The sequence below is a fragment of the Ricinus communis genome, chromosome 9 (assembly GCF_019578655.1).
Source record: "Ricinus communis isolate WT05 ecotype wild-type chromosome 9, ASM1957865v1, whole genome shotgun sequence".
NCBI lineage: Eukaryota > Viridiplantae > Streptophyta > Magnoliopsida > Malpighiales > Euphorbiaceae > Ricinus > Ricinus communis.
In genome coordinates, this window is record NC_063264.1 from 5,745,769 (window position 1) to 5,769,657 (window position 23,889).

At 34.0% G+C, this 23,889-nt stretch overlaps 4 protein-coding genes and 1 non-coding gene across 11 annotated transcripts; 2 read left to right on the forward strand and 3 right to left on the reverse strand.

Moving 5' to 3' along the window:
* Positions 1 to 6,550: 6,550 nt before the first annotated feature.
* LOC8280659 (putative SERF-like protein) lies at positions 6,551 to 7,508 on the reverse strand. Its single transcript, XM_015718573.3, has 3 exons — positions 7,355 to 7,508; positions 7,090 to 7,195; positions 6,551 to 6,871 (listed from the first exon to the last, which is right to left on the reverse strand). The coding sequence occupies exons 1-3, from the start codon at positions 7,359 to 7,361 to the stop codon at positions 6,775 to 6,777; spliced, it is 210 nt and encodes a 69-aa protein (XP_015574059.1). The 5' UTR covers positions 7,362 to 7,508; the 3' UTR covers positions 6,551 to 6,774.
* Positions 7,509 to 8,182: 674 nt separating this feature from the next.
* LOC8258022 (gibberellin-regulated protein 12) lies at positions 8,183 to 9,419 on the reverse strand. The gene is made up of 3 exons (XM_002518044.3): positions 8,849 to 9,419; positions 8,618 to 8,648; positions 8,183 to 8,489 (listed from the first exon to the last, which is right to left on the reverse strand). The coding sequence occupies exons 1-3, from the start codon at positions 8,936 to 8,938 to the stop codon at positions 8,308 to 8,310; spliced, it is 303 nt and encodes a 100-aa protein (XP_002518090.3). The 5' UTR covers positions 8,939 to 9,419; the 3' UTR covers positions 8,183 to 8,307.
* Positions 9,420 to 14,728: 5,309 nt separating this feature from the next.
* Positions 14,729 to 14,810, forward strand: TRNAS-GCU. The gene has a single exon. It is a non-coding gene; the product is annotated as a tRNA-Ser (tRNA).
* A 29-nt stretch (positions 14,811 to 14,839) lies between these two features.
* LOC8280657 (PLASMODESMATA CALLOSE-BINDING PROTEIN 3) lies at positions 14,840 to 18,283 on the forward strand. Of its 2 annotated transcripts, XM_048378857.1 has the most exons (4): positions 14,840 to 15,382; positions 15,507 to 15,540; positions 15,758 to 15,806; positions 17,770 to 18,283. In XM_048378857.1, the coding sequence occupies exons 1-4, from the start codon at positions 15,073 to 15,075 to the stop codon at positions 17,908 to 17,910; spliced, it is 534 nt and encodes a 177-aa protein (XP_048234814.1). In that variant the 5' UTR covers positions 14,840 to 15,072; the 3' UTR covers positions 17,911 to 18,283. The 2 variants fall into 2 exon arrangements, with proteins under 2 accessions (XP_048234814.1, XP_002518089.2); XM_002518043.4 differs by lacking the exon at positions 15,758 to 15,806 and having other exon boundaries at positions 14,850 to 15,382.
* Positions 16,879 to 23,771, reverse strand: LOC8280655 (purple acid phosphatase 15). 6 transcript variants are annotated; one of them, XR_001535158.3, is made up of 8 exons: positions 22,331 to 22,750; positions 21,572 to 21,763; positions 20,964 to 21,297; positions 20,242 to 20,459; positions 19,858 to 20,048; positions 19,388 to 19,672; positions 18,575 to 18,772; positions 16,879 to 17,378 (listed from the first exon to the last, which is right to left on the reverse strand). XR_001535158.3 is itself a non-coding variant. In XM_025157160.2 (8 exons), exons 2-8 carry the CDS (start codon positions 21,879 to 21,881, stop codon positions 18,653 to 18,655), a joined length of 1,368 nt encoding a protein of 455 aa, XP_025012928.2. In that variant the 5' UTR covers positions 21,882 to 21,929; positions 23,455 to 23,771; the 3' UTR covers positions 18,422 to 18,652. The 6 variants fall into 6 exon arrangements, 5 of the variants coding, with proteins under 5 accessions (XP_025012928.2, XP_002518087.2, XP_025012929.2 ...); XM_025157160.2 differs by lacking the exons at positions 16,879 to 17,378; positions 22,331 to 22,750 and adding exons at positions 21,854 to 21,929; positions 23,455 to 23,771 and having other exon boundaries at positions 18,422 to 18,772; XM_002518041.4 differs by lacking the exon at positions 16,879 to 17,378 and having other exon boundaries at positions 18,422 to 18,772; positions 22,331 to 22,749.
* Positions 23,772 to 23,889: the final 118 nt, after the last annotated feature.

The following is a 23,889-nucleotide window of genomic DNA, read 5'->3' on the forward strand; positions in this document are numbered from 1 at the left end:
AATTGATCACCTTTTCTTAATTTTTGGACAATTGAGGATAAATATGCAGCTGTGTTAATGAACCATTTTGCCCATAAATTTAATTTTTTAGATAAAGTTCTAAAAATTTAACTTTTTCTTTATGTTTTTAGCACTTTATCGCAATTTGAAATATGAATAAGTCTGTATCAATTTTTATATTTGAATATCGAAATTCTTAATTAATTATATAAAAATAATCAGATAAATTTTATATCTTTAGAAGCTATGAAAAATTATAATAAAAAAGATATTACATCTAAATGGTTAAACTATTAAATAAAATTTCAATTATAGTTTTATATTCTTAACAACCGCACGCTAATTGTTGATTCTATACTGAGAGTATAATTTTATATGGATCAAACTCTCATCATTTAAAAGTTTTTGCGAATTCTTAACCATTGGATCCATTTATTAACTAGTATCATTCATCTAATTGATTACAAATAAAAATTAAAAGCGAAAGAAGGAAGAACTTGCTCTCCATTGACATTCAATATTAGTTGGTGACCCATGTAAGAATATAACAAGCATATATATATAAATTGGATCACTCTTTTACTATAAGCAAACCACTGAGAAATGGATATACGTAGGCATCCAGCAAACCTTTTAGGAAGATAGATTAAAAAATCTTATCCTATCCCTATCCTTGGAAAACTAAGTTGTACTTACCTATCCCCCTCATGAGTATCATCATGACTTCCACCAACACAAGTAACAAATAATTTCTTTCAAATTAAAATTTTAGGACCTAATTGCACTTTTTGATTATTGTAAGCTAATAAACACTAAAAAAACATGATTATCAATGTCATTACCTTATCATTATCCTCTGATTAGAAAAAAGAAAATAACATACACATAATTGTGTTGTCAAACAAAGTCACCGGAATCTAAGACAACGGTTAGGTGGACGAAAGAAACGCATGTACTCAGCAAGAGACCAGCCAGTCGGGCAGCGACATGTGTCGAAATGTTTGCGGCCGTCCATTCCTGACCACTAATTAATCCTAATTAATTGCAGTTGGAAATAATGAAAATTTTAATTAGCTTAACTTTAAGGAGATAAATGCTAAAGGGTGGATTAATTTTAGATGCTATGTTAATTTGGATTTTTGTTCTCTTTTTTCTCATACTATGAAATAAAAACAATAATAGAAAGCTATAGTATTCTCTTATCAAGAACTCCTTTTTTGGTACCATCTAATCTAACATACTTTTTAATTAATTGGAATAAAATGTTTTTTTTTTATTGTGTTTATTTGGTAAGCAACCCAGTAATGAATTTTAGTATTGAATGGTCGACGCATATCATATTATTTAAAATAAAAATATATATTAATTATTTATAAATTTAGTATATAAACATGTAAAATGTAAGTATGTACGACCCAAATCGGATTTAATTATATATGTATGTATAATGAATAAATAATAGGTGGGGAGGTTTAGTTTGGATGGATTAGAGCTGTTTTTATGTGGGCACATTCATTTCCCCGGTGGCATGTGCAATCTAAGGATAAGTTAGTTTATTTTTCTCCAAAAGACAAAGTCATCATTTATTATAATCTTTCATAATGCAATAGCAACCCCAACAACTCCATCGCAGCAACTATGTTCTAAGCAGTTTCTCTTCTTTATATAATTGACTTGTTTTTTTTAACCTACTTTTATTTTCTTTTTTATTTGTTCTTTTGTAGAGGTGACCACACAAGACAAATAGCCATTAATTAATCTAGTGGATCGCCTATATATTATACATATATATTTGAATGTAACTTTATAATTAATATCATTTATATGCTAATTATTTCAAAGCTTTTCTGCAGCATGTTTCTTAATATCGTGTTCAGTTGACATTTATAAAATTTATAGAATTTATTTATAAATTTACATTTTATGGACTTTGAATGAAGTAAAAGTTAATTTAAGATTCTACATAATTAAATTCGTGTGAAATTAGTTATAGCTAAACTAAATTATAATAAAATAGATAGAATTTCCGAACGAATTCCACATTAGTAAGTCAATATATTCCATAACATCAAAATATTTATTTCCACTTTATCATTTTAATTTACTTTCTCTATTATATAGTGTATAGTTGACATTTATAAAATTTATAAAATTTATTTGCGAATCTAAAATTTATATGTTTTCAATGGAGCGAAAATTAATTTAGTATTCTACATTATCAAATTTTGTTTAGAATTAGTTATAGTTAAATTAAGTTCTAGCAAAATAAATAGAATTTCTAAATGAATTCCGCATCGGTAAGTTAATGCATTTCAAATATCACTTTCAACTTTATCATTTCTATTTTATTTTCTCTTTCATGTCTTTTTCTCAAATGAAATAAATATTTTTATAAATTTCAACCAAACACAGCATCATATTTTTCTCTCAAATGGAAAAAGAGAATTTAACGGATCTCAACTATTCACAGCATAAGGGTAGTTAAGATCATAGAGAGTTAATATTCATATGATTAAGCGTAAGTCGGAATTTTAAGAACATTAAATCGAAAAATAATGATTCTCTAATATGAAACTCCATTGATAGTATTAGTTCAGGATGTCAGAAATTTAATAAACCCTAACGATCCATTTCTTATTAAAAGCTTTTTTGAATGTTGAATAAATAATCTCATGTCGTGTAGAATGCTTTCCCCTCTGAAATACATAAATACCATGTTGAATAATATTGAACAACCTCCTTAATATGAACACTATAAATATGACAAAAACATTAATTTATAATAATGTTATTGTGGTCAATCTGAAAACTGTATCATCATCTAGCTTTGTTATCATAGTTCCATATCTGTCGAGGATGGAAGGTGGTGGGTAGAGTACATGAAGAAATGGCACAGAAAATAGAGTGGGGGGGGGGGGGGGGGGGAGCGTGGAGAGGCATGGCATCATATATATATATATATATATATATATATATATATATATATATATATATATATATATATATTTTTACTGAATGTATATATGCTTTATAAGTGGCGTGGATGGCACGTTAAAATTCATCAAAGTCCCACATTGTTTAATATTTGTGTTTCCCCTTCACTGTCCTAAAAATAATATTTATACTTTCGCTATATCCTTCTGTGAATAGACAGACCTGCGTATGAGTTCATACGTCGATTGCCATGGATTTCTCAATGTCAAATACTCTAGTTATGGACCAATAAGAAAATTGTTGTTTATTAATATATAAAATGAAATGGATAAGAATTTAAGCTTGAAAAGAATAAGTGAAAAAACTTTTCTTATATTATTGACAGCAAAAAGAGAACGTATATATATATACTACAATGACTAAAATAGCTCCTAAATCAAAACATATACGGTTAATTCCTATTTAGAGTCCCATACAAATAGAAACAAATAAATACAGATTTGACAACTGTTAATTGTGCTAATTAGAGAAATATCCTGATTTGATGTAATGGTTGACTTTACTTTCCTTAACAAAGCTTGATTTTTTAAAAATTAAGAGGTTTTTAGGTTGAATTCTATTAGCAATGAATCATTATTTTGAATGTGATATACAAATACCCAATTATTAACGTATGGAACAGTATTTTCGAAAAGAACAAAGTAAAAATAAAAAAAGGTATCTATCAATACATACATAAATTTATGAATATATATAAGTGAATTATTCTATTTAGAGTTGCGGTTTAAAACAAACGTTTTTTTTTTTTAAATTTTAGTTTTGGAAACTATTGCTAAAGAAAAATAAATAAATTGATACTCTTAATTTTTTTTAAAAAAAAAGTTAAAAACACTCTTTTGAAAAGAAAAAAGGCTTATCTCCGTAAAATGTACATGTATTGATTATTATGTATTTCTTGTTCATTAGGGTAGCAGTATAATATTAACTATACGATTGGTATGAATCTCTAAAATTGACTCGACCAAAATAATTTTTTTTAACAACTTATCTACCTATCGTCAATTCTAAATTATTATTATTATTATGCAAGAATATGCACATCGTACCTACGTTCTTATATAATAATAATAACAACAACAATAAGCATATAATATTTTTAAGAGAAGGAAAAAAAAAACTAACAAGTTGGAAAAAGGGCTAAATGAATTCCAAATTGATCAATCCATTGAATCATTCAAAAGTAAGCTTAAGATAAGTTTTAAGTAGTGACTAAACTGAAATTCATCCTCAGATTGTGGGGGCTGCGAATGCTCCAATTTAACCTAAGCATGCATATGCATTCTTTTATGTCATGAAGTAACATATTTGCACAATCCTTTAACCCTCCCCAAGCCTGAATAATAAAATATAAATGAAGCAAATAGCTTCGTTATTGTTATTATTACTATGGGAGAGTGTGAAATGGAGGTTTCAACCTCTGCCCGAGCTCCTTAGAACTCCCGCTAAAGACCCAAAGGTTAATTGAAGTGAGTAGTTAGCTTCCTTAAGTTGGTGTTTTTCAAACGATCCCTATAGTCTATCTGATTCATATTGCAAATACATGTGATGTGACAGCGTCTATGATTCAAATTCCGAAGCCTACTAATGACTATTAAGATGTGTCCCTTTTAAGAGATCCTCCTTTGCTCTTTGTTAGGAGATGAGAACTCCTTGGCAGTTGGAACAAGTACGAGTTAACTATGAGACCACCAACAATTGCATGGATTACGTACAAACGGATTTGGCTTTTCTTTTTTTCTTTTTTTTTTTTAACAAGCCCCTATTCAGATATTAACTCTACAACTACGAAAGGAATGTGCTACTTTTGCTATACGGGATGAAATGAAAAGAAAAAGGAAGTGTAATTGCCAATAGTCAGATAATTAAATCTCCATGTCTCCCCAGATCATTTCTTAATGCAGGGATCTACTTCATGCCCTTGGAGCAATAAAAATTTTCAGGTCAAAGGAATATGAGATTGTTCCCCATAGTTTTAGTCAACGGCATATACATTGAAATACCTCCACCTTGATATATAATAGAAGGCAATCTTGCCTTGCTATAAGAGTTAGCAAGTGACGGGCTCACCTAATGTAGACAAGAGGATTTGAATGCAAAGACTTCTCCACTCAAACTCAGCCTCAAGTGTCGAATTTCTTTTAAGGCATTACGGTTTTCAACAATAGTTCATCCCTAAGTTGAGATGGATTCTGAATCTGTAGATCTCATAGGACAAGCAAATAGCAGGGATGCAGTGCCTTAGGCTAAAATCAACTGGTGTGAATAGAAGCTGAGGCACCGTGATAGATGGTTGTGGTATACCCAACCTCCGAGTCTGATGCCCAATAATTCCCTTCATTCATTTCCAACAACATCAAAGCCAACACTGGAGTTTAATACAGACCTCACATCAGAGCTATATGGATTTATAATGCCTAAATGCCCATTGCTATTAGCTATCGAACTTCTAACAGAAAATCATGCCTAGATATTCCATATGTCAAACATGCATAAGATATTCCACAAACATACCTAACCTACAAATCCTGTCTACTACCAATTCAAATAACCCTTCACTTGCTTCATAATTTTGCTTTTAGATACTCTTCTTCATAATGGCAGCTCCTAGAAGATACTGTTAAGAACCTTTCAGAAACAATGAGCACTGCAATGCGTGTTAACAATGCCACCATCATGTCATCTACAGAAATCACTACGCGCAAAGTGCAAAGACCGAGAGTGCCACCAGAGGCACCTTGTACAGGCATGCAGCTGTTTTAAAGTGGCGGCTGGATTATAACAGCCTCTTTTTGTAAAGTGACGAATGGCTTATAACACACTATATGTGCGTGCCATCTAAGGAAAGACAAAAGGATGCGTCACATATCCACCAACTCTAAACATAGTGAGGTTCTCACCCATTATTGTTCTAAAAGACAAGCATATCTGAGCAACCAGAGTGTTGGGGTTCAGGAGCAAGTAGACTATGCAGTCACAATATCCAAACTAGTAGACTCAAATGCTTGCCTCAACTAGTAAATCAGTCCCTTCTCTATCAAGTCACTTTTTAAATCTTCTGAGAAGTCAATGCCCATTCAGCACAATAATACCCAAGTTTCATTCTTCAACTCAGCCAGTCTGCCACATGTTCATTCTCCAATTCTAGCAGATGTCAAATTAGAGGAAGTACTAAATGTACAAACAAGATGTATGACATGCACTTAGAGATGCAGATAATGCTATGAAATTAATAACCACTATATAAGTAAGCCCATGAGGACAAGCTTTTCTAAACGGTTGGGAAAAGAAAAGGCATCATCATCTCCAAATTGACTGATAACAAGCCATTGAAAGCCTTTAACTCATCCAACGCCAAAAATGAATAAGTCCCTACATACAAGTGCTTCATGCATGTTATTTATGTAAGCATCTCTTCTATACAATTAATCAAAGATCTAATCACCTAAATTACGATAGGATCCAACTTGGCATGCTGAACAATGAATCAAGCCCAAATGGACAATATATAATTTAAATTTCACATCTAAGGCAGTTAACAACAACTCAAGAAAAACAATCAAAATAAAAACCAGTATAGATTATTAAATAACACATCAACTGTTATCTGAACTCCAACCTTACCAATATTTCGGCCAAGACAAATCAAATAATCTTAAATCATTTAACAGTAATTAGCAGCAAATAAACCCTAAAATTAACACAACAATTACAATTACAAAAAAGGGTACATTACAACAAAATTAAAAAGACACCGCCAATCAATATAACCAACTTCTCGTTTTACTTCTTATCATTTTTTCCTTTACCTCCTGATGATTCCCCTCCTGCAGCCTGAGCTGCCTTCTTCGCTGTTTTCTCTTGCAAAGCTTTTGCGTCCCTACAAAACCAAATTAACCAAAAAATCAAAACTTTACCCCCAAAAAAGTGAAAAGAGATACAAAAACGCAGTGCTTTTGACTTTCTCAATACCCAATTCCATTTTAACCCAAAGATCAAGACTTAATCAACAAATTATTATAAAGATGCAAAATTGAAACTTTACTGAATCTTCAAATCAAACTTTAAAAAGAAAAAAAGAAAGAAAACAATTAATACCTTTCCCGACGCTGCTCAGGGGTTAATCCATCGTCTTTGCCTTTACTGCCCTTGCCGCCGGTGCGAGCCTGGGCTCTTTCACGATCACGTTCCCTTTGGTTTCCGCGTGAAGAAGAATTAAGTTAAGGAAAACAAAATAACAAAAATACAACAGTTTCACAAAATAATTAAATAGGAAACGCAATTGAACTAAAATCTCAAAACCCCCAAAAAAAAAACGGGGGGGCATTACAATATATGAAATTAAGCATATAATAAAGGATATGAGTCATTCTTTGACGTCGAAGAAAAGCTCGAGGAGAGAGAGATTTGTAATTTGTTGCTAAAGGTGGAAAAAAAGACGACAAATAAAGTCAAAAATTTGCAGATGGAGAGAGAAAAAGGACCAGAGGTTTGAGACTTTTTCAAGGTCGTGTTTGGCTGGTGGCTTATTTATATATCTAGTAGTATAAATTCCAATCTGATTGAGGCTGTAATCCGGGCCTAACAGGCCCATATCTGCATTTCCTGGGCCGAATTAGCCAGTTTTTGGTGATTTGATTTCCCTTTTATTAATGGTTTGAGACTTGGAAGTATGTTTTATTCTATTTTGGTTCTTTTATTAGAATTTTGTACTTTGTTTAATTTGATTTTAAATTATATTATTTGTGTGTGCAAATCCCTTTTAAACATATCAATTAACTATTTTTGGTTAATTGGCTTTGGCGAATCTTACTCAACATTTTGGTATGCTCGAGACATTTTCTTTTCAAATCTCATCAAATATAAATTTCCATCTCCAATTATCAAATCTCACAATTAAGAATCTAATAAGATACTCCCTTTTTTTGGTTTTCCTCAATAATAAACTTTGGCTAAATCTCAACCAGTTCTGAATATAATACTGATTTTCTAAAGTAAAGATTGTAATGGTAATGTCACAATTCTGATAAGCTCAATGGCATAAAGCCCACATTTTTCTGTCTCAGACTTTATATTATAGAAATGAAGGAAACAAAATAGAGGATTATATAAGCCAAAAGAATAACCCCATATCAATTTACCATAAGAAGACCTCAACTATTTCAAAATGAAAGAAAGAGGGCAATCATAAGACAATTTAATAATAAAAATGTAACCATACCCAAAAAAGCTTTTTGTTTTTTTTCTTTCTAATTTCCCATAAAAAACAAGTGAAAGATACAAAGAAATTACGTAAAAATAATTTTAGGTAAATGGTCAAGGGCATTTGGGGGTTCCCTCCTTGGTTTTCCAATTGTTATAGCATGGACACTCTTCCTTGTGGCCATATGTGCCACTTGGAACACACAGACATTTTTCACAGCACTTGTTGCAAAGATCTATGCAGTTGCCCCGATGGTGGGTTGCTGAACACCTAAAATCGCATGCCTTTGGACATTCTGAAAAACAAAATAATAATAAATAAATAAAATATATGCCCAAAGATTGTCAAGAACAATGAAGAATTATGTTATTGTGATACTGATAAAAATAAAAAAATAAAAAAAATAAAATAGAACTAACATACGTTCTTTAGTAAGTGACCCCTCTCCGCCAGCCTGTAGGAAAATATATTATTCAATTTATGTTATTGTGCATGTAAAGAAATTGAAGAATAAAACTATATCATATTCTACCTAATATATAATTGAACTTTCAAATCTTTTTTTAAAATTAATGTGATTACACCCATTATTTCTCTCCATAAATAAAAAGAAAAAAAAATAATGAAAGTGGCGGTGAAAGAAAATGTACTAACATGTGAGATGTCGATGACAAAGGCCATGGCAAACAGGAGGAAGAAGAAGAAGAAGAAAGCAGAGAAAAGCAATGAAGATGATTTAGCCATAGTAATTTAATCTCTCTGGTTTCTTTTTTTCTCTAAATTCTTTTTTTTTTTTTACAAAAACAAAGTTTTTTGAGAAGTGCCAAATTAAGCTTAAGAACAGTGGATTAATGCATGAGATTAAGAGCATATTTGCATCTTATATATAGTGCCAGAAAGATAAAATAGTTTGGGTTAAGGCTAAACATGAATTGTTTTGCCTGAGACTAATATGGTAAGTAATGGCTTTATTGGGAAATTTTTGTATCTTTAATGGTAATAACTAGCAAATGATTGCAGGGTTAATTCTATTTTAGAAACAAACTTAATCTCATGCAGAATGGAAGATGCTGGAGTATCTGGTGATAATATTCCTTCATGTGGGTTCTCTAATTTAATTTGTTAGTGCTAATTATATTTCCCATTTAAGAGCTATAAAATCTTGTTTAATTTGGTGTTTTGGTTTTTTCAAGAATTGTTTTATTTATTTATAAGATTGGTGGGATTTGAATTCTGGTGACAAATTGGAACTGGGATGTAGTTTTACTTTAGGGTTTTGCTTGTATCAATTTATGTTCTTAAGTAATTTATATTTTAATCTTCTAAGCGACATAATTTACATGCAGAGATTTTAGATTTTTTCTTTAAAAAAAAAAAAAAGAAAAGGGGAATTGCATCAATTCAAAATATCTTAAATTTATCAGAATGTAAGAGATCTTCCAATTTATCATAGAAAACCCTAAAAAATATCTTTATTTGTCTAATGTTACCAATAAATAGAAGGATTTGGCTAATAAATAAGAAAAGTTTTTGAGAAGCAAATTGATGAAGAATTTTTAGAAGAATTTCTTTTAGTAAAGAAAAACAATTTATTTTCTTTATTTTTAACAATTTTAAAAAATCTAAATAAAATAAAAACAGCCTAATTACATATAAATTTATCTGATAAAAAGAATTTTATCAGAAAAAATAAAATCTCGATATATAAAAAAAATAGAATATATATGTTGTTTTAAAGTAATTGTTGAAAAATACTTTGAGAAAGTGAAACTTTACATCAATATGTTTACTCATTCCATGAAAAATTGGATGTTTAGACAACTTGATGGCTGAACTGTTGTCACATAAAATTTTTGTACATTGAGGTTGTACAACTCCAAATTGCTCCAGGATCCTCTTCATCCACACACTCTGGCATACACAATATGCTGCAACAATAAATTCAGCTTCTGTGGTAGAGAATGTCACCACAAGCTGCTCTTTTGATGCCCATGAGACTGCCCCTCCATTCAAAAAGAACACAGCCACTTATGCTTCTTCTATCATCTGTATCACCAGCGTAATCGCTGTCCGTATATGCAATTAACTCATCCTCACCTCATCTCTTGTAGAACAGACCAAAAGAGTGAGTTCCCTTCAAATAATGCATGACCCTGCACGCATATGCTGCTCCGAAGGATTTGCCATGAATCTGCTTAATAGGCATACAACATACATGAGATCTGGTCTCGTGACAGTTATATACATAAGACTCCCGATGAGCTGCTTATATAATGTTCCATCCACTTTGACTTCTCCATCATTCTTCGATAGCTTAACACCAGGAACTATAGGATTTTTGACACAATTACCTTCATGAAGCTTGAATCTTTCAAGCAGCTCCCCTGCATATTTCTTTTGCGTAATAAAGATCCCTTCTTCCTTTTGACTTACTTCCATTCCCAAAAAATATTTCATCTTTCCCAAATTAGTCATATCAAATTCTTTTTTCATGGAAGCTTTAAACTTTACAATCATGTCAGAATTATTTCCAGTATAAATAAGATCATCTACATAAAGACTGACAATTAAAAGTTGATTATCTCCTTCTGTTTTAATAAAAAGAGTGTGTTCGTAGTTGCATTTCAGAAATCCTTCCTTGATGAAGTAAGCCTCTATTTTGATGTACCAAGCACGTGGTGCTTGTTTTAGACCGTAAAGTGCCTTATGCAGCTTATATACTTTGTTTTATTCTCCTGCTTTGACATATCCTTGAGGTTGATCTACATATACATCTTCTTTCAACTCTCCGTGCAAAAATGCACTCTTCACATCTAACTGGAAGACATACCAACCTTTTTGTGCTGCTACTGCAAGAAGTGTTCTAATGGTATCCCATCTAGCCACCGGAGCAAGAACTTCATTGTAATCAACACCATGTTCCTGCGCATATCCCTTGGCCACCAAACGTGCTTTATACTTGTCCACCTTCTCATTTTCATTAAACTTGGTCTTGAATACCCATTTTATGCCAATTTTCTTTGCCCCTGCTGGTAGAGTTGTCAAGTACCAAGTTTTATTCTTCGTAATGGCTTCCATTTCACAATCCATCGCCTTCTTCCATTTCTCATCCTTTATCGCCTCTTCAAATAAAGTTGGATCCTCAGACATAGTAAACATTGCAAAGTGAACTTATTCATCCGAGAGTCCTTCTCCTGACACATAATCTTGTAAGTGGACATGTCGCCTTCGAACTCGTTGAGGTGTTTCTGTTTCGTTAGACTCTTCAACCTCAGCCTCTGCTTCTCTTGAAGTCTGATCTTCTTCATTCTCTCTTCCTTGAGTTGACTTATTTTCATAGTCTACCCACATAAGTTTATCTTCATGAGTTTTTTCATTCTCCCATTCCCAACCTTTTTCTTCCTCAAACACCACCATCACGGCTGATTATTATTTTTTGAGTTACAGGATTGTATAACTTGTATGCCTTGGATTGTTCACTGACACCAAGAAGTACACAAGACATGCTTTTATCATCCAACTTTTTTGCCTTTGGTTTGGGACATGCACATGAGCTAAACACCCAAAAACTCTAAAATAGTTAACATTGGGTTTTACTTCACTCCACATCTCTTCAGGTGTTCTTTCTTTGTCGACTGAAACTGGACTTCTATTTAGGAGATGAACTGTCCACCTTGCAGCTTCTGGCCAGAATTTCTTTAGAACCTTCTGTACTATATTCATTATTGTTAGATTTTTCCTTTCTACCACTCCATTTTGTTGTGGAGTGTAGGCTGCAGTAAGTTGTCTAGTGATTCCCACTTCACTACAGAATGAATTGAATTCATCTGAATTAAATTCTCCCCCTTTGTCTGTACGTAGGCAGGATATGACAGAGCCAGTCTCCTTCTCTACTTGATTCTTAAATTGGATGAAGTGTGAGAATGCCTCCGACTTGGCTTGCAGAAAATATATCCAAACCTTTCTGTTGTAGTCATCAATGAAGGTCAAGATATATTTCTTGTTGCTATTTGAATTTGGAGAGATTGGTCCGCATAAGTCAGAGTGTATCAGCTGTAATCTCTTCGAGGCACGCCATTGACTCTTCTTTGGAAAAGGCTTCCTGTGTTGCTTCCCTATTAGACAACTTGTGCATGTTTCTAATACTTCATTCCATACTGGCAGCCCTTTCACCATATTCCTGAATTTTAGAGTTCTCAACCCTTTATAATTCAGGTGTCCATACCTTTAATGCCACAGCTGTGTTTGTTCTTCAATTGATGCTTGCATACATTTTGATTGATTGACTAGACTTCTTACAGGCTTGGCTAGTAAAGCAAACATTCTATTTGCACTCATCCAACTTTGTAAAGTTAGACCCCTTTCTGTATGAAATACTTTGTAGACTCTATGCTAAATGAGAATAGAGAATCCACGTTCTTGTAGTTGACCAATACTGAGCAAATTGCTTCTCAATTCTGGTACAAGGTAAACATCAGCCACAGTATGAATCACACAATCAATTGATAGTCGTATACTTCCTTTTCCCATAACCTGCATACGCCAATTGTTTCCGAGCTTCACAATTTGCTTGTAAGTTTCGTCAAGATCATTGAACCAAGCCTTCTCTCTACACATATGATTGTTATAACCAGAATCCAAGAACCATATCTCATCCCTTTTAGCATTATTTGTTTCAACAAATGCCATCAATATCATATCATATTCATCGTCAAGCTCTACATAATTTGCTTTCTTATCCCAGTTAGGACATTTATATTGAAAATATCCCAACTGGTGACAATGATAACACTCAATCATAGCTTTGTTGATGGTTCTTCCTCGATCTCTTCCTCTTCTTCGAGCAGCACTTCCTCGGCCTCTACTTCCTCTTTCATCGTGTGAAACTTTCAGCACCTGCTCTTCTACTCCAGTAGTATTCTTCCTGAATTTTTGCTCATGCACAAGTAAAGAAATTTGCAAGGCATCAACAGTAAGAGTATCTATATCCTTGGATTCCTCAATAGAACATACAATATAATTGAAGTTCTCAGTGAGAGTTCTTAGAATCTTCTCCACTATCTTTACATCCGGCATGTTTTCTCCATAATTCCTCATACCGTTGGCCACCACCATCACTCTAGCAAGATAGTCTGTAACCGATTCTCCTATCTTCATGTCCAACAATTCAAAGTTTCTCCTTAGGGTCTGTAATTGTGCACGCTGTACCCTAGCATTGCCTTGATACTTTGTTTTCATGGAGTCCCATAGCTGTTTGGACGTTTTCTTCTGAGTGATTGTTTTCAGAATGGTTTTGTCAATTGAGTTGAATAAATAGTTCTTGGCTTTGAGATCCTTCAATCTTGCTTCATCAAGCATTTTCTTTTCAGCAGCGGTTAAGGCTTCTTCAGATTCTGGTACAACGAAACCATTTTGGACAACACTCCAATACTCCTTCGATCTTAAAATATTCTCCATAATAAGACACCAGTGATCATAATCTCCATCAAACTTTGGAATGCTAGGTATCGCAAAATTGTTCCCTTCTGCCATCTTTTCTTTGATCAGGCTTCTTGAAGGCTCTGATACCAGTTTTATTGTTCTAAAGTAATTGTTGAAAAATACTTTGATAACTTTATTGAACAGACTAGGCCTTTAAATAGCCATAAAATATAATCTAAAAGCAATGTTGATATCTCCACAATCAGAGTTAGTTGCGCAGCAGAAGGAAATAAATTGAAACAACTTATACGAAGTGGTTCCTACAAAATAGGAACTTAAACTCAAACTCAATTTTGACTGAATCAGCTCTAACAATATATAAATAAATAAGATATGCATTAAATACCTGACAAAGTAGTGTTATAAGTAAGATAAAATAAGATCAGAAAGCTAATTAGGCTCATAAACCAAAAATATTTTTCATCAATACTTTGGTGCATGTTTAGCTAATGAGTCAGGCAAGCACACCATTTATAGATCTCGTAATAGCCACAAAAAGACTTAAACATGAGATGTGGCAGATAAAGTCCTTAAATCATCTATAATTAGACCTAATTTTAGAATAAGAAAATGTTGCTCTTTCACAAGATGTATTGTTGTTGTAATCTCATAAGATGTGACCAAATTTTGACAAACCAATGCATCTATATTTAGGGTGATTTTTGAGCTAGCATTTTCAATAGCTAAATTTGCACTTCAGAGTCCAAGCTTCACATCCCACAATAGTACATCCAAACTGAGAGCTATGGATGATGATTTACAAAGCATGGCAGTAAATAAATTAAACCTGTTGTGAATTAAACTTGGCTTGATAAAAGCTCATTCAATCTCGTAAATAAAAGTTTATCGGTATTAATAAATCAAGTACAAATTTGATAATACTCTGTTTATTAGCTTGTAAATTATTCCGTTTATATATTCATAAATTTATAAATCTATTTAAGAGATAATTTATCAACAGTATTTCAAATTCAAACTCAAATTCACACCAAGTTAAGTCAAAACATTGTTTTTTGGCAGTTTAATAATTTTAATTAATACATGACAACAGAAGTCGCTTTGGCCGAGTGGTTAAGGCGTGTGCCTGCTAAGTACATGGGGTTTCCCCGCGAGAGTTCGAATCTCTCAGGCGACGGCTTCTTTTTTTTTTTTTTTTCCTAAATTTTTTACCTAGACTTCTTTAACGAAGAAAACGAATTTAAAAAGGGGAAAAAAAAAAAAAAAAAAAAACAGAAGAAGCGAATACAGCCAACAAAAAGAGAAAAAGAAAGAAGAAAAAGAAATAAAGGATTAAAGAATCAATCTCTCTTTCTCTTGCTTTTGCCAACTACACACATCATCACATACACCACACTAAACTCGCCACCCTATAACACACACTCACTCTCTTCTCTTCCATGGCTACATCACTCTCGTTCTTCTTCGTCACTTTCATCTTCAGTGTCATTAATGTTCCAGCAGTTACAGGAGCTACCTGGTGCGTAGCAAGAAGTGACGCAAGCAACCAAGCATTACAAACAGCTCTTGACTATGCTTGTGGCGCTGGTGCTGATTGTAGCCCCATTCTCTCTAGTGGCTTATGCTTCCTTCCTAATACCATTCAAGCTCATGCTTCTTATGCCTTTAATAACTACTTTCAGCGCAAGGGCATGGCCCCTGGCTCATGTGACTTTTCGGGCACTGCCACTATTGCTAAAACTGATCCCAGTTACTGTCTTTTCTTTTTTGTTTTTTCTTTTCTTTCATTTCTCAACTCTTTGAGCTTAAATAAATATCATTAGCTTTCTTATTATTTTTTTGCTAATTTTTTGTCTTTGTTTTTGTTATTTAGGCTATGGATCTTGTGTGTATCCATCTTCTTTAAGGTATGTTTGTTGAGATATCACCGATTTCTTACTTTGTTTTTGCCACAGCTCTTTAACCGGGATTTGGGTCATTAGCTTTTTTAAGATACTTTTGAAAGTTGCTTAGAATATAATAGTTTCTTCATCTTCAAGAAAATGGGTGTTCAGTGTGCTTTATTTATGCTTAACTAGTGTTTTATTGGTAATTAACTTTCTTATTCACCCCCTTCCTCTTTAGTAAAATCCTGTGCTTTGTGGTGGATCTATCAAAGGTGTCTTGTTTGCATGTAAGCTTGCATCCAACGGTTCTCATATTTCCTGGCACTTGTTTCAATTCGCGTGTCATATCACAAGAATATCAGTCTGTTTTCCCTTTTTCAATGTATTGGGTTCCTCGCTACGTGCTTACTGTTTAGTTTCTGTCTATATTTGGACAAGATCCCTCTTTAGTTCTAGACCGTTGGATTACCCTCTACAAGTTCAATGCAATGGACAGGATCCTAGAAATAGGAGTCAATCACTAGCAGCAGGGTTAAAGTGACTGCTTCTGGTTGTGGGTAAAATCTTGTCTGGAGTCTGAACTATGGTCGATGAATAATGATTTTGCTTTATCTGCAAAGGAGTGTGGACCATACCTAAGTTTCACCTTTTGGCCCCTCATACAATACTAACATATGAATGTTAATTCAAAAATATGAGATAACATAAAGTTATTGAGTTGGACCGGAATATGAAATCCAAACAATGGAATTTGTATGAACCTTTACTTACAATGAGCTCTTTAGTGCCTTAGCATTGATCATGAAATGGGGTGTAGAATTCACTGGAATGGTGCTGGATTAGTGTTTCTTTGTTTATGTTTTTTCAAATATTGTTAAAAGTGCAACTTTAATCATTTTATTATATTTCTAGAGCATTTTATGGAGCCATTATTTGAAAAGCAGTGCATGCTTTTGTATTCTAGGTTCATCTTGAGATGCCCACAATAAAGCATATAATGCTTCACCCTTTTAAACTTTGGAATTTTTAGGGTATGATTAATCATTTGTCATTGTGTTATTGTCTCCCTTGCACTGTCCACTTGAGAAAACAAAAAAAAGAGAAAAAGAAAAAAAAAACTATGGGGGAAGCCACTGAAGTGATGCCATTATCTGCCCATGTTGCTAGTTTCTGTTCACTTTGACATTGTAATGGGTCCTAGGCAATGCATTTGCTCGTCCTGTAGATTCATATTGATACTATTGAAGACCCGAAGAATGAGCTAGTTACCAGGTTTAGCTTGAGGGAGGTTGAAACTCAATAGATTGCTTTCATTTATGAGTTCAATCTTTAGTTCTGGTCTGACAAAAGGAATGTTGAAGGTGCAATAATTTAGATACTAGTAATTAAGAAAGTTCTCTACTTGACATCTAATTGTAGATCAAAAACCACATACATGCTAGATCACTGCTAAAGGTGAGCTGTAAGGATGCTTGATAGTATTATGTTGCTAGCAGGTGGTCCTTCAAGCCAACTCGAATGCAACTTTGCCTTTGCTACCTGAATAGAGCCTTTCCCTACTGATATTATTATGGCATGCAATAGTAATGGTTGGCAAAGATGCTTATCGCTTTTTCTTTGGATGATGCTCTTCATTTGCATTTTTGAAAATAAAGAATCTAGAAAGGGATTTGTTTAGCGGTTAAACCATAAATAGAAAGTTTTATAATGCTATTTGCAGCTGCATTAACCCATCAAATCACTTTTGGGGACTGCAGTTCTTTTGACTACATTTCACTATTCAGCCATATGCTGATTATCAAGGCCAGTTTTCTTTGACTCCACCAAAAAGATGAAGAAATATACCATTCTCTGAGAACCTGTTCCAAGGAAAAAGTGGAGATGTGGTTAACGGAAAATATCCCAGGATGCTTTTAGATTGCTCTCTAAAGAATCTGCTTTTAGGACCATTTTGCTGGCCTTTTCACATGGGTTCTAACATTAATAATCAGTTTTAACCTAATTTTCTACCAAATCAATTTCTCCATTTAAAACTAGACACATGCCGTGTAATTCTTTTTTCACGTGACTGAGAAACATAACTTTTAACATTGTTATACATGTATTTGCCTGAATATCCTGTCTTATTGCGTACCCATTTTCCTGATTGTGTTTTGTGTATGTATTGTTAAGAACATGTTTTTGTACTCTGTATGTTCGTATTCAATTTCGGATGTTTAATTATGATACTTGAAACATGGCAATTTCCAGCACTGCTGGAGGGACAACTACAAGCACAACGCCAACGACCACAAACAACAATCCAAATTCGCCAACAACGCCAATGCCTACTACACCAGCCACTCCTGCTGGACTGAATCCAGGAGTGACTCCACCTCTACCCCCGGATAGTTCCAAAGCTTCTTTTGGGTTTATGGCAGGAACAATCTTAATGTCTATCTCCCTTCTGTTAGTTCTCTCCTTTACTTTATGATTCATGTCAGTCTCTTAAAGCTAGATACATTTCCCTCACCGAAAGGAAGAGGCTTATACAGTTTTGTTAGAAAGTGGGTGCCCTATCTGTTGCTACCATCTAGCTTTGTGTAGTATTTGGTCTTTAGCCTGTCTTTTATGTGGAAGCTGTTAATGACAAATTGAATGGTAGAAGACTTGGTTGTTATCATTTAGTAGGCAAGAAGTTGCAGTAGCTGCCTCTGTGTTGTAATCCAATCTTTGTAGGTCCGAAAATTCAATTTAAATGTTGAGAACTGATTCTTTTAAACTCTATTATTAGTTAAAATTATGAGGCAGGTGGTTAGCCATGACCCTCTCTTGAGGTAAATTTTGTGAAAATTCTCAGCTGATGAATGGCTATCTAAACTGCACTTAACCACATCCACAGTTGCCAGCAGACCAGTAAACAAAAGGGAATTGAGATAAGCTTTAAATAAATGGTAACGCAGATGTATTTCCATATAAGACATATTTAACAAATTGGAAGGGCTGACAAAATATAGGGATGGGAAGAAAGAAGCAAAAAAATGCTTGCTAATTCATTAAGGGTACCAGAACTTACAGTTTAGTTAATGTTCTGTGTTGCCTGTACAAGGGGACCCAATATCAGAAACCGCTAACCTTCGAGGAACGTCTTTAATCACCTTGGATTAATAAGGCACCTCTCAGGTTCCCTTACTATATAAATGATATCGCCAGCGACTTGATAGATGTCTTGATTGCGGTGCCAACTCCATAAAGCATGAGTCTCATTTTTCACCTGTATTGTAAACAAAAGGACGCAAGATGCATGCCCCTTTAGTAGTTAGTTGTCATCCGAACCAAGAATAAATTTGCAGGAGACCAAAGTACACTTGTGCTGAGATTTTCATGCATGTATACACTACCACAGCTTAAAGCACAATGACAATTGACAAGGGTTATCTTGTTCTGTGTTGCTACTAAACAGAACTACTTCCCAGGCATTATCTTGCAGTGCATGAGACTCTGCAATATTAGATTACTTATTGATCTTTGGAGGCTTAGCTCAGGAGGGCATTCATCTTTAACTGATTTGAGGTGAGACAGAGAGCGAAAGAAGGCAGTGCAGTGCTTGATTAGCCTTGCTATATGTTTTGTTAGTTTGCAGCTTTCTTCTTTTCTTTTGTTTCATTCTCATTGAATATTTTGCAAGTTGTTTTTATTTTGAAAATAAGTTGCCCCTCTTTGTGCAGGTAGAGCTAGTTAGTATGGAAAGTGCTTCACATAAAATTCAGTTCAGTTTTTCTCTCATTTTGGAAACTAGGCAAAAACTGGAAACTTATGTCTATTTGAAGGATTTTAACAATTTGTTGCTGTATCAGAGAGAGAGAGAGAGAGAGAGAGAGAGAGACACCTCTAGTGTACCATGGCCAAAGCTGCTTTCTCTGAATGCGCTGTACTCAGGCTGCTGATCCCAGCAAAAGTTACCAGCAGCAGGGCCTGATGTAAAATTGAACGCACAGAAGCCACCAATTTCTTCGTCTGGTGTAGCATATGGCTCTGGACAATTATCAGGGTCATCAGCATGAGCAATTGCCAGTGACTCTCGACAACCACCAGTACCCACTGTAATATAAACTGGACCGCATTGATCCAAAGAGTATTTGTATACCCGGTTTGACCTCTCATATGCATGAACCTGTAAATTGTTTTAACATGTACAAATCATCACCTCCTGGAATAAACACTCTTATTCCAGAATACTTACAGATTTAAAACTAAGGCTGCTTCTTATTTATATTTCGGGGTGGGATGGTTGCCGAGGCAGAAGTACAGGAAGCAAAAACCAGCAATGAAGGACACAGAAGAGAGAAGTACTCTTACACGTCCATTGAAAACTATGTCAACACCATACATATAAAGCAGGTCCTCCATTTCTACTCTCATACATTCTGCTTCTCTATAATGCGCCCTGAAGGTGCTGTACCAAGGAGGGTACCAAGTAGCCACCAACCAAGGAGTCACACTCCTGTCAACATTATAAAGGTCCCTTTCCAACCATGCGTACTGATCAGCTGTGATTAAGAAATCAAATGCATTTTACGACCGGCACCAAAAAAAGGAATCCATTTTAATGCTAGTTAACAGAGAAAAAAGGGGATATTGATGTTCAAAGGAAGTTGTCTGAGCCAATGCATTGAAGTGATTATACACATATAACTAAATACAGATTAGAAAACAAAAATAGGATGAGTTCGAGGGGTTTACATGATCTATCATAGGAGATGTAAGCACTGAGCACCACAAAATGTATACCCCCTGCATTGAAGGAATAGTATAACATGGATGATGACCCACTTTCTTCAGATGGGAATGCAAATCGAGAACTATAAGCAACAAAAACTTCATCTTCAGCCTGTCGCTCTAATTCATGTTTCCCTCCTACCACCATTGTTGGAACATTAGCCACCAGAGGTTGCATGAACCTGCTAACAGTACATTATAGAGCCATTACTAATGTTGATCAGAATGTAGTTTAACAATTTCTCATGATGATCAAAACACTTTCCTGCAGATGTTATTGCTGGCATGCCTGTCTACTCCTTAAAGCAGGCTGTTTCCAAAAATTGTCTTTGTTATTTGTCTAGTCTTATAAAACGACTTCAATTTCTTTTTGCAGCTAAAGTCATGCACCTAAGATCATTGTGCATGAGCCTCCATATTAAATTGCTAATGGCAGTTAGAAGTAGAAATCTTTAGTCCATAACCAAAAACAGCCATTAGAGCACTAATAAATAAACTTCTATCATGACATGAATTACTATTTCTGTTTTAGGTTTGAGCTTCATCAACCTTCCTATCTTTCTAAACCAACTCTTACAGCAAGAACTGCAAATCTATAACTCAAAACATTCTAAAGTGGGTGATTTTGAGGATTAGGATGGAGTTTAGCAGAACAAGTTTGAGTTTGTAAGATGTTGGAGTTTGACCTTTCCCAATAATCCCAACGCGGCTGATAAGTTTCGTGGATGGGAGTTTGTGGAAATGAGCAAGAGTAACAATCAGAACCAGTTCCATTGGAGAGATACGTGTCAGCATAACTTACACCCCCAACCAAAACAAAAAGATCAGGATGATTACTGAGCAAGTAATTGAGTGTTGAACTGGTATTGTAAGTAAGACCTAGGTCTCCCACCACTGCTATTCTGCTAGGATAATTCGTGGGACTGGAGACTGGCATAGTTCTAAAATAAAAGATAGCGCTTGTTGCTGGTATAGAAGGATCTCCACATTGATATTGATACAGTGCACCAGGTTCCAGTCCTGCATACATACATAATAAAGAATATGATGCTAACAACAAAAAGTTTCAGGAAGTCTTTTCTGATGGTTTCGTTGTTCAACAACAACTAAAGGTATTAGATTGAGGAATAATGTGTGACAAGCCAGTTAACAATTCAGTTTTCTCCTTTTCTCTAAAAGCAAAATAAACCAAATAATTGACTCTTTTATCAAAAGACTACCTATTGATAAAATATGAAACAAACTCCTTACGAGCACAAGTGAAGTTCTTGAACAGACTGAGTGTAAATAATACCTGTAAGGCGAACGTGGTGTATGATGCCAGAGGTGTAATTTTGAAGGCCTTCAAAAGGATAAATTTGATCATAGACAAGTGAATAGCCTATTGCTTCATAACTAATTGGTGAGCCCAAGATCCCATATTGAACAACACTAGAAACTGATGAAGGATCTAATGGTGTTATGTCATCGCCAATTTGGAAATCCCCTGTAAACGAATTCAAGCAAATATGTCTATTCAGCCTACTCAAGAAGTAAAATAATCCAACAACCTAAAAATTTCTTTTACACGATTCACCATTCTTGTTCTTAACATGATTCCACATGTCTTGTCATTCTTGTTTTCCACTCATTTCAATGAATATCAGACTTATCTGTGATAAATGCACCGACTCAATTTTAGTAAGCAGGCATAAATTTATGCAAATGTTCTTAAAGGCTTCAGTTCCTATATCTACCATAAAAACAAAGAAATTCATGTAAAATTTCAATCTTGTTATTTGATTGCATGCATCTGCAAGGAAAGTCCATTCTTTGATAAGGGCATCAAATCCATTAATTTGCCAAAACAGAACATTTTCCCATGAAGTTCCAACTAACTTCATGCTCCAAAACAAAAAAATTACAAATTGAAAAAGAAGACAAGGAAACTTTTTTTCCTGCTAAAAGTCTTAAAGCAAAGTACCAACTTCTTATACAATGTTTTAACAGAAAAGAAACTGCATATTCAAGAAAAAGAGAAACAAGAACATTAACTAAAGAGCAGTAAAGAAACCTGTAACCCAAGAGATCCAAACAGAGTCGTAATTATAAGAGAGGGAGACTGAAATTTGTTGAGGGTCATAACCATTAACATTGTTTTGAAGTTGAGGATAAGTATCAGGCAAGTCTATGGCATTGCCATGGTTGGTCTTGTTGTCAAGGGGAACAGTCACAGGACTAAAGGGACCTTGAAGTGTTGTTGAGAAATTAGCATTAACAATGCATGAGCTCAACAAAGGTAGCAAGAATAGAGGAACTATGACCATTTTTGCGACAAAACCCATTTTCTTTTTCTTGGGTTTTGTTTCTGCAACTAACCGAAGAAAGTGAAGTCACTAGCTAGTGGCTACTACAGAGAGAGAAAGTTCACGGATTTGGGCACCCAGAATTTTCCTCTCTATATATAATATTGAATGTGCTTATGTTGTTTCACATGCCACCACCAATTGAGACTTTTGGGGATTCATTACCTATTATTGGCATTCTCTTTTGTTTTATCAAACTTCATATTAATTGGTATTTTTTAAGGAAAATTTTGTTTCCAATGCATGATACTTTTGTTTCATTTTTCAACTTTTAGAGGTTTTAATTCTAAAAATTAAATGTACATTTCCTTTTTGCTGCTTATCCTATTTGACAGAAGAAATGAAAATCACAGGTAATAAATAAATAAAGTTTAGATTTTAAAGGCGGATTAAAGAATAAAGTGCTCCTCTAATAAATAACACTTTTCTTGTTATCTAATCACTATTTTCTAAACAGTGGAAGTGATAAAAGAGGAAACAAAGAAAATTAGGTTAGAAAATAATAAAGTTTTTCTTCCAATTGTTGGGAATGAAAGGAAAAAAGATTCCTTTTTCTGTCTATGAACTGTAAACAGACAATTTTATCCTAATATTTTAATTATAGCAAAAACTATCACAACTCATAAGGGCTGTAACTATAATCTTATTCTTTTACTCGGAAAAGAAGAGAAAATACTTTCATAATTTTCTCCGGCCTTATTTTCTTTCCTTCCAAACACAGGGTTAAAATTGTTAAACTTGACAAGTAGCGGGAAGATTGAATATGTCCAGGTCGACATTTGAAATTCTTCAATCTCAAGTGCAGTAAGACTTTATTTTCTTGAAAATTTACCTGCACATTCATGGTGCTACTCCAGATCCACCTCATATAATGTTTGTCAGCGACAAAGGCATAGGAAGCCGTTCAAATTTTGCATGCGGCTAATTGGATAGAAAACTGAGATTGTTATTCCATGCATATCAAACTTAATTCAAGGTATCCTCTTCAAGAATATTCAAAACTTCCTTCCTTGTTCGCAATCTCTGACACTCACCTCCTACTCCTACTGAGTGCTGTAAACAAACTAAACATACTGTGAATTACTTCAAGCCGGATTTGAAAAATATTATTTATTAAATTGATCGAGTCGAGTCTTAAATTAGTTTCAAGCTTGATAATTTTGTCCATTAGACCTCGAATTTGGTAGAATTTGTTTAGTTGATTAGCTTGGAAGTGTACTTATTTATTGATTTAAGCTTTGTTTTTCTAAAAGGTTCATAAATAAAT

Bases quoted from the DNA above. Each gene is read 5' to 3' on its own strand.
- LOC8280659 (XM_015718573.3), bottom strand. The intron at 6,872-7,089 runs GTATTAATTGTT...TTGGTTTTGTAG, and splicing joins CCTGAGCAGCGTCGGGAAAG to GGACGCAAAAGCTTTGCAAG.
- LOC8258022 (XM_002518044.3), bottom strand. From the start codon at position 8,938: ATGGCTAAATCATCTTCATTGCTTTTCTCTGCTTTCTTCTTCTTCTTC. The intron at 8,649-8,848 runs GTTAGTACATTT...ATTTTCCTACAG, and splicing joins TTGTCATCGACATCTCACAT to GCTGGCGGAGAGGGGTCACT. The intron at 8,490-8,617 runs GTATGTTAGTTC...TTTGTTTTTCAG, and splicing joins GGGGTCACTTACTAAAGAAC to AATGTCCAAAGGCATGCGAT.
- LOC8280657 (XM_002518043.4), top strand. From the start codon at position 15,073: ATGGCTACATCACTCTCGTTCTTCTTCGTCACTTTCATCTTCAGTGTC. The intron at 15,383-15,506 runs GTTACTGTCTTT...TTTGTTATTTAG, and splicing joins TATTGCTAAAACTGATCCCA to GCTATGGATCTTGTGTGTAT. The intron at 15,541-17,769 runs GTATGTTTGTTG...GGCAATTTCCAG, and splicing joins GTGTATCCATCTTCTTTAAG to CACTGCTGGAGGGACAACTA.
- LOC8280655 (XM_002518041.4), bottom strand. From the start codon at position 22,601: ATGGGTTTTGTCGCAAAAATGGTCATAGTTCCTCTATTCTTGCTACCT. The intron at 21,298-21,571 runs GTATTATTTACA...GTATGTATGCAG, and splicing joins ACACCACGTTCGCCTTACAG to GACTGGAACCTGGTGCACTG. The intron at 18,773-19,387 runs GTGTCTCTCTCT...TTTACAATACAG, and splicing joins TTGGCCATGGTACACTAGAG to GTGAAAAATGAGACTCATGC.